We start from the raw sequence: 15,753 nt of genomic DNA, 5'->3' as shown, positions 1-15,753 counted from the left end.
TGAGCACGTTCAACTGCTTTCAATTCGAATGAAAGTCAGAGTAAGTTAGTGGTGGCAACAAAATAGCTGGGTGGAAGGAAGTAGAAAGGATGCTTTAAGCAAGCGTGTGGGGGTGGTTGGATCGACCTTAATTCACAGTCATGAGATTTAGATGGGAGATGGGAGTATGTCTGTATGGATGACGGGGGGAGGTGGTGGGGCAATAATGAGAAGATGAAGGTAGGAAGCCCTTATTACAAAGTATTTTTCAGTAAATTTAAATATTTAAATATAAATATTTCTGAATTGAATGGGTTAGCATCATTTTTATTGCATAAGTTTATATGTTGGTTTTATATTATGGAGGAGTTTCAATTTGTAGGGGGGAGTTGCAAGTGGGGGGCGTTGCAAGGGGGATATTTAAGCATTCTTATTTTTGGTTTAAGGTTGCAGGCCCGGGGGCGGAGGGGATTTCTAAATTACTTTTCTAAGTTAAGTTTGGCTTTAAATTGGTGAGGGCATATTCTTGGTATAACTTGTGCTAATTGCTAATTGGGTTGCAGTTTAATAGGTGGTATTAAGTTTTAGATTTTTCAGGATGAGATTTGGTTAGAGATAATTGTCTGAGAAACTATGAGTAAAGTAGTTGTAGCGTTAGTTTGATCTTGCCAGGGGGGGAAAGTGATTCAAGGTTGTTTTTTGCATTAATGTTATATAAGCGTTATATATTCAGAGAGTGTGCTAATAGTTTATATTAAAAGGTTAAAGTCTTTGTGGCGATAGCAGAGGAGAAAAAGTCTTTGTGGCGATAGCAGAGTAAAAAAAAAGTCTTTGTGGCGATTGCAGAGGAAAAAAAAGAAAGAAATATATATAAATAAATAAAAATAATATTTGGGGTGTTAACCGTTTGCTAGGGGCAAGGAGCAGCAAGGGAGGGTGTTCTGTTTTTGCATGGCTAGCCTTAGAAGTGCTAGATATTAGTTCCTGCCTGGCGGTGTTCTTTCAGCGGGGTTATTTGTATTTTCGTATTTGAACTTTCTCTTGTGCCTGCAACTACAAATTATCCCTGGTTTAGAGTTAAAGATGTTTAATTTATTAGGTGCCGTTATAATCTCGATCGCCTCTGCGTTACAGAGCAGGCAGTATTTAGAGCCTGGGCTGTAAGATTTGGATGTTCTTAATATTTTCCATTTTAATGAGAAGTTTATTTTGTTTTGTTTCAAATTTCTTACTATATATATATATATATATATATATATATATATATATATATATATATATATATATATATATTATTGATGAGTAATACGAAAATAATGGCGATTCTTTAATTTTCTTCTAGGTGATGCCGATGGTTGTGTTTTTTAGTTCTGTGATGTCTATCCTATATTATTGGGGTGTCATGCAGAGTGTGGTTCGAGTTTTTGGTCGATTGCTCGCTTTCACAATGGACACGACTCCTGCTGAATCAATCAGCGCCGCTAGCAACATTTTCGTGGGAATGGTAAGAACAAAATCGGGCCGAGAATTTATATATTTTAATTTTATTAAACATTTTCAAAGTATATATCTTAGCCCATGTATACCTTTTGTTTTGGATTTTTTTTTTTGTTATTTGGATTACTGTTCTCATATTGCATTTTTTAGTCTTATACAATGTTTCAAATAATGTTATAAGATATTTTAATCCGACCGTTTTTTGCTCCTTGAACATTGACAAAACCGAAACAATTAACAACAAAGGCCAACCTTTAAAATTCAACACAAATTTTATTGATCCTTCGTTGCAAAAATGCCCATTTTTTGCCTTTGAAAAGCGCTAGTATTAACCTCGAAAGGTGTTAGTGTTTAGTTCTTCAACAGGAACTGGAAGCAGGTTCATTCTGTTTTCGAAAATAGGTGTTCGCAGTCGTAGAAGGGGTTGACAAGATGACAAGATGCCTTTATGATTTAAAGAATCCAATATTCGCACTGTCAGCATAGTGCACAAGTTCATGATCAATGTTCATGTTAATTCGGTAATTATACAAATAAAAGTCTTTTAACGGATTTAATGAAGATGTGTCGGCATGAAATAAGTAGAGCCAAGTCTCTTAACGGATTTATAGTCATGAGCCTAATTATTTTATATTTAGGTTTGAGGCTCCATGCCTCATACGGGGATTGAGTTTTCTAGTTCTTCTTATGGTTCTGCTGCTTGTAGGGATTGGAACGGATTTCCTGCGTCCGACCACGACAAGTTCTTAGCTAAAACTGAAGGCAACACACACAAAATACAAAAAGACCGCGACAGTGCAACGCTTCGTAGAGAATAAAATCGGCCAATCTGACTGGCCCCAAAACAATACAATAGGAGGCATGATATAATTGTCACATTTCTGACAATGTAAAGATTCACAAGTTCGACTAGCAATATCTGAAGTATGTCGATCGGCAAAAACACTGTGAGTGTTAATTCCAACCGGACAACAATAGTCCAAGTAATTGAAATAATACATATCTTTTTGTTTATTGGCTTTTATTTCTTGGAATATTTCTTTTAGCCGAACAAAGTTAATGACATCACAAAAGACTAATATAATTAAAAGACGAATGAAAAGCCAAAAGAAGAAATACATAGATATAGAGGGAATAAATGAAGTCACCCATTTATTTCGTGTGAATTATATGATTCTATTTTGGAGTTTTTGTCTTCGATATATTTTTAGTAAAAGTTCTTTCTAGAAAATATTTTTGTGGACTCGAACACGGCACACTAACGTCGTAAGCCTGTGTCGATAAGCACTAGGCTGCCAGTCACTTACCAAACAGGAAAATAAAATTATATCGTTTTGTTGAGCCAGTCCTCTGAATAAGTGTCCGAGCTTGTAAAGATTGAAGAGGGTGGAACGAGCCCAGACCAGAGGTCTAATTTGTTTATTGGCGTGGAGTTAAAGTAAAGCAAAAACTGGCCAAGTATGAGTCATGTTTATTTTAACAAAATGGATTGACCAAAAGCTCGTTTTAAATAATCAACAACACCAAAGTTTAAATGTTTTATTACTTTATTATTAAATGCATTATTATTTTATTATTAAATGTATTATTATTTTATTATTAAATGTATTATATTTTTATATTTAACTGTTTTATTATTTTATTATTTAATGTATTATTATTTTATTATTAAATGTATTATTATTTTATTATTAAATGCATTATTACTTTATTATTAAATATATTATTATTTTATTATTAAATGTATTATTATTTTATTATTAAATGCATTATTACTTTATTATTAAATGTATTATTATTTTATTATTAAATGCATTATTACTTTATTATTAAATGTATTATTATTTTATTATTAAATGTATTATTATTTTATTATTAAATATATTATTACTTTATTATTAAATGTATTATTATTTTATTATTAAATGCATTATTATTTTATTATTAAATGTATTATTACTTTATTATTGAATGTCTTATTATTTTATTATTAAATGTATTAAATTATTAATAATTATTAAATGTATTATTACTTTATTATTAAATGTATTATTACTTTATTATTAAATATATTATTACTTTATTATTAAATGTATTATTATTTTATTATTAAATGTATTATTACTTTATTAATAAATACATTATTGCTTTATTATTTAATAATAATACATTTAATAATAATACATTTAATAATAAAGTAATAATACATTATAACTTTATTATTAAATGTATTATTATTTTATTATTAAATTCCTTATTATTTTCCATAGATTAACCCACATGATTTTATAATGCTGCTTGTTTGATAAGGGAGTACCAAATCTGTATGTTTAAGATTTTCATATGACCATACTGAGGATTGACACCCGTTCTTCCTCTTTATAGATTACACTATTTATTGTGCCAAAGAGGCCGTGCAAAAGAAAACAGTTCATACAAATGCATTTGCGATTTTCCTTTCTATCAGGCATGCATTCGAATGTGATCACATAACCTTTTTCTATTCTGTCCATCTACTCGGCAATTATCATATCTATAGTCTATTCTCTAAAGTTAATTTCTTATTTATTTAATTTTAATTTACACTCTCACCAGTGTGGTAAAAGTTCGCTAGAACTGAGCTCTATACACAATACACTATTCATCGTGACTCATACTTTAAGCTGTACACGCAGAAGAAATATATGCTTCAATAATAAAAGTTATATAACAGATAGAAAGCTATGATCAATCAAATCAAATCACGTGTTCGGTTAGAGAAAGGTATTAGTAGTTATCAGTGGTTGAAATGCAACTTTCGCTCGCCAAGTGTCGTATGGCACAATTAAATAGATAAGGGAAAGATAAATATTTTTTTCTTAGATTTAATAAAACTATGATTTCTTGTCTAATGCTTTCATGTTGTTTGACTTTTAGACTGAAGCCCCTTTGATTGTGAAACCCTTCCTTGCTGATATGACATTGTCTGAATTACACGCGGTGATGACGGGGGGCTTTGCAACCATTGCCGGCTCTCTCTTAGGATTGTACATCAGCTACGGGGTAAGTCTTCCTTGTGAAATTCCATTTATAATGTCAACTATACAAGATATATTGATGCACACACACACACACACACACACACACACACACACACACACACACACACACACACATATATATATATATATATATATATATATATATATATAGTGTAAAACTTTGTTGAAAATTCAAAGACTCACGTTTTCTTTTTATAACCTTCGTTTATTTCCTGGGTTTTTTTCCATTACAGCTGTTTCATTGATGAGTAGGCAATTTTACGATTTATGTTTCCATAAAAATATCCTGTCCCCATCAACTTCTTCAGATGTTTATCCATTAGATTTTTACAAGAAAAGGTATATTTTTAACATGCCGAACATCGTATTTGGGTAAACTTGCTCACATTTCCTGTTATTGAGTTTTTCCAAATAACAAAATATCTCAGATTTTTCCAACCAAAAAGCAAATATATCTATTTTGACAATAAATTAAAATATATCTATATTTATCCACCCTAAATTCCCGGGGCACCTGCCATTACCCGGGATCGGTCAAAAGCTATCTTAGCATAGCTATTCGGCCCTCCTCGGGCCTCTGGGAGGATCTAAAGCTCCCCAATGAGGGATTACGCCACATTCGCCTCCATTAAACTATATTGCTTCGTAGAATCATTTAAAAATTGTCACTCAATAAAATGCAACAAGTCCATCAATTAGCTCATAAAGTTACTTCCCTTGTTTAAAAGTTTTGTCCCCTTCTTTTTCCAGGGTTTTATAAGAGTTATTCCCCTTTTCCCTTTTTTTCATCAATTCAATCATAGTTCAAAAAAATTTTTTCACAGAGTTACAGTCACAATTTACAAGATTTTTTTGCATTTCGCTGCCATAAACAGCACAGTCTTGTAATAAAGGGTATGTAGCCCTAACCAGGGTTCTCAAAGGACCAGCTTTTTATTAAGCTAGGAGAATCTTTTTCATCTTAAGCCATCATAGTTAAACCTTCACCTTTTATTTCACAGTTCAAATCTCCTTTATAAGCATCTTGTAAGAATTTCTTTCACTGAGGACTTCTTCTCGCCTCAATAGACGGTCATTCAAGGTATCGTTGGGATTTTCTTTCAGCGGTTCTCAGCTCAGCACCCTACAAGAATTTTGGCAAAACAGAGAGAAAAGAAAAAAAAAGAAAAGAAGATCCTTAAAAGTCGTCTTCAGTCCATTTGGATTTCAGCATCAGGGAGATCTTTGGGTTGCACTTCGTTTTCGTTAACACCAGCATTTTCAAGAATCACAGGAGGGTTCCAACCAGTTTCTCTCCTTCCATCTGTGCAAGCAGCCTCGAAATGCTTATCACCTTGCTATCTTCCCACATTCGCCCTCTTCATGCACCATACAACCATTGGCAGCAACATCCCTTACAAAGCGTTGTATACATATCTTCATAGTACACCTATTTCTCCATCTCATTCCCGTTCACAACACCTATGAATGACTACAGGGCCTATGCAGGGCGGAGGCATTGCCATTGGTATCAGGTCACTCCCGGCCGGATCCAAAATCGAGTGCCACCTGATGATCATTACAATGGCACACGCCCCCTCCCCACTATCAGCCCCTAATTACTATTATTTTTTTCTAAAATGCGTAATGTTTTAGCAGCCCTTGCAAAGCCGAGTAAAGACAAAATTAATTACGTCGCTTTTTGTGTTAAATTGAATGTACCACACTTCACTCAGTGATGCCAATAATTATTTCCAATAATTCTTCATTCAGAACGCGGCCTCCTAGCCCTTATTTCGCAATTTAGACATCTTGCCTGACTGAGGCAAAATCCTAATTCTTCCAAAAGTCAATTTAATTGCCAGAATGAATGCTTCCAATTATTCTCAACTGGACTCAACTGACATTTGGGTAACTTTATTTTCAGTTGGTGTTGGCGCAACCTCTCAAATACCTCCATCAAATGTGCAAAGTGCTCTTCAGGCGTTCGTGAGAAGATTAAAATATCATCCAAGTATGCCGCCGCAAACCCCTCCAACTCCTGTAAAACTATCGACATCAATTGTGAAAAGACCCCTGGCGCATTACAGAGGCCAAACGGCATAACTCTGAAATTAAACAGTCCTGCATGGCATACAAACGCCACTTTCTCTTGATCCTCCCCATCGAGGGCTACTTGCCAGTAACCTGATCTCAAGCCCAGGGTGGTAAAGCATCTCGCTTTACCCAACAAAGCCAGTATGTCATCTATTAGGGGCAAAGGCACCGCTAAGGGTTTGGTAATGGCATTCAGCTTCCAGAAATCCACACAAAATCTGTGTCCTCCATCTTTCTTCTCCACGATCACCACGGGGAAACTCCACGGCGAGGTGAAGTGTTCACTTATCCCTGCCTCTAACATCTCAGACATCGCTTCCTCTACAATTTTTCTTTTATGAATCGGAGTTTAGTGGGGTTTCATCCTCACAGGTGGGTGATCTCCTGTATCAATCTTCATCATCACTGTCTGTGCATCCCAATTCCCGATCGTTGGAAGCGATAATATCTCGATTGCGCTCTAGCAGTCTTATTACCTCCCTTTGGTACTCCCGTGGTGCTATCACTTCCTCTGTCTTTATTCTGGATGATTCCCGCTAATTCCTTGTCTCCTCTCTATCCCAGGTCCCTACTCTTTGAATTCTCTTAACATGGCAAGCTGTCCCCACCTGGGTTCCGCGTTTAACCCATACCGTCTTACAGGAATTATTTGTTAACAGCACCGGGAAGCTCCCATATCCAATCACTATAGCACCACTAATCACCACTTCAACATTCCCACCTCCCCCTTCTTCTAGGGAGGTCACCTGGTATCCATCAAGACTCCCCTTCCTTCGTCCCTGTATCTCTCCTGTTGTGGACACTATTGTTTGGAGAGGAATTTCCGTATCCTCTGAGGTCACCACCGGAAGGTCCTTTAGCTGCTTTCGGCTGCTTAGGGGGATACCTTTCCCTCTCAACCACAGGGTCGGTGGAGCAAAGGTGACCGCTGCTCCCATTCTTTCTAGTCAATCATATCCCAATATTAATTCCTGACACAAATCGGATGCCACGTAAGCCTGTAATTGCCCCTTTATCCCCTCTACCTCATAGGGGAGCCTGGTCAGTCTTTCCAGGCGTAGTCGACTCTGGTCAGCCTGTGTCAATTCCAGGTCAACCGGACATAAACGTCCTCGGCTGGACATCTTCCGATAAGTACTGAACCTAATCAGTGTTACCGAGGCGCCCGTATCGATCAGGGCTGCCACCTTCACGCTCCCCACCACAATCTGGCATCTAAGCTCTCGACTCTCCTTCAAGATACAGCGAACTTACACTTGCTTTGACCTTTTTCTTTCTCCTGGGTTAACCTTAGGCAGCTGCTTTTCGCTCCGTTTCTGCATCCAGGAGTCTCCCCTTTTTCGGGAGCACTCTCTCCACGTATGGCCTGGCTTCCGACAATGCCAACATTTCCTATTCGGGCAGACTTGCGCCATATGACCGAACTGACCACAGGTCCAGCAACGCAGGCGCCCGCTCACCCCTCGGCTAACCTATAAGGGTCATCAGGTCGCAACCCTGTTGCTCTCTTCCCCAAGCCGGACCTGGGCAAGGGGGAGGCGATCTCCACTAACCGCCTGACCTGCTATTCTTTTGTCTGGTGGGGCAGGGATGGTCTACTTTTATCTTTTCTTCTTCCCAACCTACGGTCCGCCACGTTCGTACATCAACCAGCCATATGGCTATAACAACCCCGTCTCTCACACATCGGGTCACTCTCTACCCTCTTTCCTTCCCATCTATAGGTAAAACGGGCCATTCCTCTCCTTCTTTGAGGGGGCATAGAGGCTCCCTGGCATTCCCTCCTTCTCTGATACCCGTTGAGCCGCCCTCCTCCCGGAAGGGAAGTTTTCGTGACCCACCTCGATCGATACTCTCGGTTAGGACTACATCTCCCCGTATCAATTTCCTGTAACCGTGAGCAACGAATTCGTGCCCATACCTACTCCCTACTCCGGGCCAATTCAACTGCTTCCTGCAGCCCATCTTTAATAACATCGGCTCGGACATCTCTATCCCTTAAAGCCTCTTCCAATATAGCAGCCAATGATGCCTGCACTGTTTCGGTTCCTCTCAGCTTCTTATCCGAAAAAGCCCTTCCAGCCAAACCAGATATCCGGTCGCTGAGGTCAGCTATGCTTTCTCCGGATTGTTGTCGGATTTGAACCATCTTTCTCATTGCATCAAAGGGACGATACTCCCCAGAAGACCCCCCTCCTTCTAAAGCTGCTCGTAATTGTTCCCATTTCAACTGAGGGCTATCGATTATCTGTTGGCAAATAAACCTTGAGACTGACCCTGACATGTGTTCACATGCCATCGAGATCACCTCCCTATCTGTAAGATCATAAACTGTTTTTTCTTCAAAATAGAATGTATCCAATTATCCAGTTCACCTGGATCCCCTCTAAATTCGGGAGATTCCAACCTCCCCAAAAGAGCTAGAGAAATTTTCCGCCAACCCCCGCCGCTCCCTGGTAAAATTTTCTGGTCGGCCACGCCCCATGACTAACTCAACCAGGGCTTCTGCCTCCTGTTCACTATCTATATTCTGATCGGTGTAAACTTCTCCCTTTTTCGGGAGCGATTCGCTCTTGACAGCATCAGTCGGCATTTTCACAATTCAGCCATCTATTTCATCAATATCATTGATTATCCCTTTACGCCCAAATGATACTCAACCAAGAACAAAAAAAAAACCATAAAAATAATAATGTGTACAATTCACACAGAGGAAAGTTACGTTCCTCTTCCTTCTTTTCCTCCCCCTTAGAATTTAGCTCGGTATAAACAAAATATTTAAAAGCGATTTCGTTTAAAAAGCAAAAAAACAAAAGAACTTCCTCTTCAGAATTTAACTCAATATAAGCAACAAAAAACAAAACAATTATGCAATCACATAAAAAAAAATTAAGCAAAAACCAATAAAAACTTTTTCCACCTCTTTTTCTCAATAAATTTTCAATAAAGAAAAAAATATAAGATTCATTTAAGCTATCTTAGCATAGCTATTCGGCCCTCCTCGGGCCTCTGGGGGGATCTAAAGCTCCCCAATGAGGGATTACGTCTCACTTTTGTCCATCTTGTATTCAACTTTCTGAAAAGGTAACATATTTCTTTTGGAAATCATTGTAATTTAACGATTAGATAGAGCGTAAAAATCCCTTTAACATTGTATAATAACGAACACTTATTTGACAATACATCATTTGAAATGAAAACTAACAATTTTGCACGAACTTCCTTCTCAACTCACACACACAGACACACACACACGCACACACACACATATATATATATATATATATATATATATTTATTTATTTCTCCAACACCTCTGACCTTGATGGAGGGGAGGATAAAACTTGCTGCTGTTGTTTCAGCCCACTACACAATGCAGGTCATTTTCACAATGATCTTAAATCTGTTAAATTCTGATCAACGTTCGCTGAGATTTGGAACTTATAAAATTGCCCCCCGCCCCATATATATATATATATATATATATATATATATATATATATATATATATATATATATATATACTATACGCTACAACCCCCCCTGTATGTAACACTGGTAGCCAAATTGAATATTTAAATGCTTTTGGTTCTATGAGACAAAACTACATTAAACTTTGAAGGTTTTGTGAAAAGTATTGTATTGTTAAACTTTTATGAAAATTAGTAAAAAAGAACCTATACTTTCAAACCAATAAAATAAGCCAAAATTTGCCTTCATAGTGTCCTTTAAAGAAGCTTCAGTTTATCTGCTATGGCTGTACTACCCCGTGACCTTCTAGGCAACTAATATGTATAAAGTTCACATCATTAACTGATAATTTGTTAAACAAAATTCCTTGTTAAGGAATTAAAATCTGTTTGTGTAGTGGATTTAAGTTGTGAAATATTTTAATGCCAATATATTTCCAGTAACGTATAGATTTCATTCGTGTCTGCACAGGTAAAAGCACAGCATCTAATTTCGGCGTCTGTGATGTCCGCCCCGGCTGCTCTTGCTATGTCAAAGTTGATCTATCCAGAAACGAAACCTTCGAAAGCTTCCACTAAAGACTACAACAAATTAAATATAGGGTAAGTTATGAATGTTTACTTTTAGTTTTGTAGGAACCTCCAACGCGCGCTACAACCCCCCTGTATGTAACATGATGTAACTATAATTTAATATTACTATCCTAACTTTTTACCATTTAAAAGAAAAAGCTTCAAATAAACTGCTATTCTTTTTAAATTTTTACTCCAAAATAGACATCTTGTTTACATTATACACTCTTTAAAACAACGTTCCTATGTGGTAATGTTTTTGAAGCCGTAAGCATACCCATGTTAAAAAAATCCAACAAAAATCAAATAATAGCCGCATTTTCCTGAAAGTTTCAATATTTATTCAGGATTAAATAAGCTTACATAGTTAAACTACGTATTGTTAAATATATTCGAGGAAATATTTTTTTTAGTTTTTCAACCCCTTATATTTCATGTTTAAAAAACTAAAAAGCATAAATGTAGGTCAATAAAAATGTCGACATTTTTTAATGCTGAAAAGATCAAATTAAAAAATAATTATATATATATATATATATATATATATATATATATATATATACTAGCTGTACCCTGCCACGCGTTCCTTGGCTCAAATTGGCGCAATGGAAAAAGTTCCAAAATGAGAAAAAGCATGTTTCTTATAGGTTTAATTTTCCATTTTGCATGGGTACACAGTTTTTGTTGTTCCATTTTCTTAGCTGATATAGAGATTTTCCGGTTTGGTGACTCTTGAATATGTAACATAAATTGTCCATGTGAAAAAACAGTCAGTGTGTAACTATAAGGCCCACAATAGTAAAGATTGTTCCCTGTACTTTGTTGATGGTTATTGCAAATGACAATAAAATTTGAAAGTGCAATTTCCTAAAGTGTAATGATGTATCCGGTGGAATCATAGGAATGCATGGAATGAAGATATATTCATCTGTGAAAGGTCCTGTTAAGATTGTTGTTTCTATGATATTGTTTGTTATTTTTTTTTACTGCAAGCTATGTGCCATTGCAAAGGTTGGATTGGTTTATATTTCACAACATGATAATTAGTACACCAAATTTCAGTTGCAATACATGCGGTGGCATCCCTGGCAAATATAGCTGTTGGATAATTAACCACTTTATCTGCTTTCACAACAGTGTCGATGGATTTGTATTTGACTACCTCACTTGGAATTTTACATTGAATAATAGCATTAAGTTCATGGGCATCTTTGTATTGACCTGCAAGAATAGCTCATTCACTCAGTCAAATGAAATTCTTATAATTTGAATATCTGCAAAAACCTTTTAAACTAACTATTCTTTTGATGAAATAAAATTACAGAAATTACAGAAGTTAAAAGTCAAAGAATTTTGCCCTTAACTCTGATCAGCTGGCACTTTTTCGTACCCAATTTCCCACAAGTGATGCAAATGTTTTTGTGTGGGTCGAACAGTCTGCAACTGGACATACATATTTTGAGTTAAGTTTAATGTCTTCACATGGAACAAAAAAGTAGAGTATTTGAGGCAAGCATTTATTTCATCTGCTGGTGTTGATTGAAGAATAACAGGTAACATTTGTCTGAAATCTCCTGCAAGCAATATTACTGCATTCCCAAATGGTCTGACATTGCCACGCAAATCTTGCAAGGATCGACCAAGAGCCTCAAGTGATTTTTTGCGTACCATTGTGCATTCATCCTAAACAATAAGTTTGCATTTCTGCAATATTTTCCCCACGAACATGAGATTTTTGAAAAATTGAATGTTTTAAAGTAGAATAAATAATTCTTTTACTTGGCAGCAAGGTCGCAGGTATTCCTCATGTAGCAAGGGCTAAGGCTATGTCATTTTGTTCCTAAATGGCTGCCAAAATCAATTTAATTAGAAAGGTTTTACCAGTTACTTCTGGTGCTGTTCAAGGTAGAAGTAATTTCCAAATAACTTCTATTCTCACAGTCAGTAAATTAGGTGACTAAAATAGGATTTATCCATGTTTTGACAATGCCTTATTCACTGTAATTAATTTAGGAGACTAAAATAGGATGAGGGATTAGAGATGGACAGATAGAGAGGAAGATATATAGATAGAAAAGAGAAAGTGAGAGGAAAATAGAGAAAGAGAAGGAGATAGAGAGATAAAGGGATTGATAGATAAACAGAGAGAGGGGGAGAGTTAGAAACAGAGAGGGATGAGACAGAGGAAAGGAGAGAGATAGAGGGAGTTAGAGAGAGAAAGGGGCTCAAAGAGAGATGGAGAGGGTGATATACAGAGAAAGATAGATTGAGAGAGGGAAAGGGAGAGATGGATAGAGAGAGATATTAAGAGAGGAAGAGAGGGGGGAGAGAAACAGAAGGTGAACTACACTTCACCGTTTGTTTCCTCGTTCTCTTTCGAGACTGAGGCAATCTTAATGTTTTGTTATTATTCAGAGTACCCCTTTTTTGAGGGGGGGGGCTAGATTTTCCTCACATTAGAAACCGACCGGGTTATCTGTACTTTCACTTAACAAATTAATAAAAGAAAAACATATTGTAAAATTTGAATTTAACATGAAAATACTATTTTAAAAAATAGCACGATAACATAAGTGAATAAGTGCCACTTTAGGTACTCCTTGGGCGTTGAGTTCCATAGCGACTAGCATAATTATTTAATGGTCGCTCCCTTAGCCCCCCCCAGTCAAGGCTAATGCATGCGCACGTAACATTTTTTTATTTACTGACGTTGGCTTAGTAACTAAATGATTTATTGATAATTTCGTAACCCTTAAATGCATGCCGGAAGATTTAAATTGGTTCGTTATTGTTGTAATGAAAAAAAAAAGTTTCATTCAACACAAAACCAAAAACACATATTAATGATAAATGATTTATTATTCTATTCATTGAAATTTACTAATTTTTAAATAAAAAAGTAAAAAAAAGTTAATAAAAAAATAGTTGCTTATGTGCGCATAAAAAACTTGCTTGTTTTTTTTGTTTTTTTTTTTAGATTAGGTCCACCTTATAATCACCTTCCAACCTCCTCATCTTAAGAACAGCTTCCGGAATGAACACCACTTTTGGAGGGGAGGCTATTTGCAAAATTTAACTGATATTTGTTGTCAGCATACCCACCAGAAAATACTATTAAAAAAAAAAGGAGGGGTTCAGTGCCCGTGGCAAAGAAGTAGATTTATTTATCAATAAAAGTTGCGGAGAAGTAAATTTATTTATCAATAAAAGTCGTCATTTAAAAAAGAAATTTGTGGAGGTGGACCTAAATGTAAATATTTACCCAAAAAATTATCCCAAAGTTTATTACAAAAACGTTTTGTTTTCGCACTATTCAACAATTTGTTCATCCGCGCATATAAATTAAAAAATATTTGTAAAAGTGAGAATTATCAGTAAATGATTTAGTTTTTTTTTAATTTATTTATTTTTTGTTAAGAACGGCTTTCAGAATAAACACCCTCAACCTCTCCATGTTAACAACGGATTCTGGAATAAACACCATTTGGGGGGGGATATTTAAAAAAAAGTCGATAAAGGTCGTCATTTAAAAAGAAATTTAAAATCAAATGTTTGTAAAAGTGGCCAGTATGACATATGAACAAAAAATTTAAACTTTTTAATTTAAAGTTTTTATATATAAATATTTGTTTTAATGATAATAGTTCTTTCAATCTCTTCACTTCTTCCTTTTTTTTTTTTACATTTTTTTTTTTTTTTTTTTTTTTTACACAGTGGTCACCACTTATCAAGGCCCGGAAGCCACTCAGGGATAAGGGTTATTGCAAGTACATCACGTTAGTGAGGAGATTTTAGAAAGTGTTTAATTAGGGGGGCGGTTCATTAGGAATTTGTTAACATTAGACTTGAAGACATCCAAGTTGTAGTCCGGAGGGAAGCAGGCAGACGGAACAGAGTTCCACAGGCGTGCAGTTCTAAGAAAGAAGCTTTGCTCATGAAATCCGCGTTTTGATTTAAGCACAGATAAAGAGTGGGGGAAATTTTTCACAGTGGATTCAGCTAGACGGGTGTTTTTCGTGAAAGTTTGGCGAGGGGGGACCAGGGATTGGAGTTCAGACGAGCACCTGCCATGAAAATAACGATAAAGCAAGGATAGGCTCGCAACGTCTCTTCTGTGGGAGAGGGGTTGCAGGGTAGAGAAAAGGGCATCCCCCACTAAACCACGAAGTCTATTTTGTACTCTGTCAAGGCATGATAGGCTGTTTTTGGCAGCTCCTGCCCAGATATGGCAACAGTATTCCATCCTTGGACGTACTTGGCTTTTATATAGATAGAGAATTGCATCAGTAGTGAGATATCTTCTGGAGCGGTAGAAGGATCCCACCATCTTTCCTGCGACCTTGGCAACAGACTTGATGTACGTGTTCCATTTCAGATCAGGAGTAAAGATCAAACCCAGAAGCTTGTCAAAACACGGGGCCTCACCCAGACGAGAGCCATCCATCACAATTGATGCCAGCTGGGGATCAGAGCGTTGATGATGTAAGGATAGGAGTTTGGTTTTAGATGCATTAAAGGTAACTAGCCACATCTTCCCCCACTGAACCACGCGCTCGAGATCAGAGGAGAGAGAATCCGAGAGAACTTCGTCATTTACAGCCTTTGATGTGTTGCCGTAGATGGTCGTGTCATCAGCATAGATGTCAACGAATGATTTAAGTATGTGTTTAGGGAGGTCATTGATGTAGATCAGGAAGAGAGTTGGGCCCAGGATTGACCCCTGAGGGACTCCAGCATTTATATTGCAGGCCTCCGATTTTTGTCCATCTACCACTACTCTTATGAGCCTATCGGAGAGAAATGATTTAATGATTGAGAAAACATTTCCAGTTATACCGTAGCTGGAAATCTTGTGAAGTAGACCCTTATGCCATACTTTGTCAAAGGCCTTTGATATGTCAAGAGCAATTGCCCTAGAAAGGAAGCCTTTGTAAAGAGATTCACTAATCCTGTGGGATATAACCGTCAGCACATCTGCGGTAGATCTTGCAGAGCGGAAACCATATTGTGTGTCACTAAGAAGGTTATTCCTGCTGAGGTGGTTGACTATTTCTCTATTTAATATTGATTCCAGTAACTTACTCATAACACAGAGAAGACTTATTGGTCTGTATTGA

At 36.6% G+C, this 15,753-nt stretch overlaps 1 protein-coding gene across 11 annotated transcripts in view; it reads left to right on the top strand.

The window, feature by feature from the left end:
- LOC145263161 (solute carrier family 28 member 3-like) overlaps positions 1-15,753 on the top strand; it is a 688,175-nt gene that overhangs the window by 628,240 nt on the left and 44,182 nt on the right. For all 11 annotated transcript variants that reach the window (XM_080120169.1, XM_080120168.1, XM_080120170.1 and 8 more), the window contains 3 exons: positions 1,322-1,483; positions 4,393-4,518; positions 10,536-10,666. In XM_080120169.1, coding sequence (XP_079976295.1) covers positions 1,322-1,483; positions 4,393-4,518; positions 10,536-10,666 — 419 coding nt within the window. The remainder of the gene's footprint in view (positions 1-1,321; positions 1,484-4,392; positions 4,519-10,535; positions 10,667-15,753) is intronic.

Source organism: Euprymna scolopes, chromosome 38, assembly GCF_053919585.1.
Source record: "Euprymna scolopes isolate OS-2025 chromosome 38, ASM5391958v1, whole genome shotgun sequence".
NCBI classification, from domain to species: Eukaryota; Metazoa; Mollusca; class Cephalopoda; order Sepiida; family Sepiolidae; genus Euprymna; species Euprymna scolopes.
The sequence above is the reverse complement of the archived record's forward strand: the minus strand, read 5'-3'. Positions and strand labels throughout refer to the sequence as shown.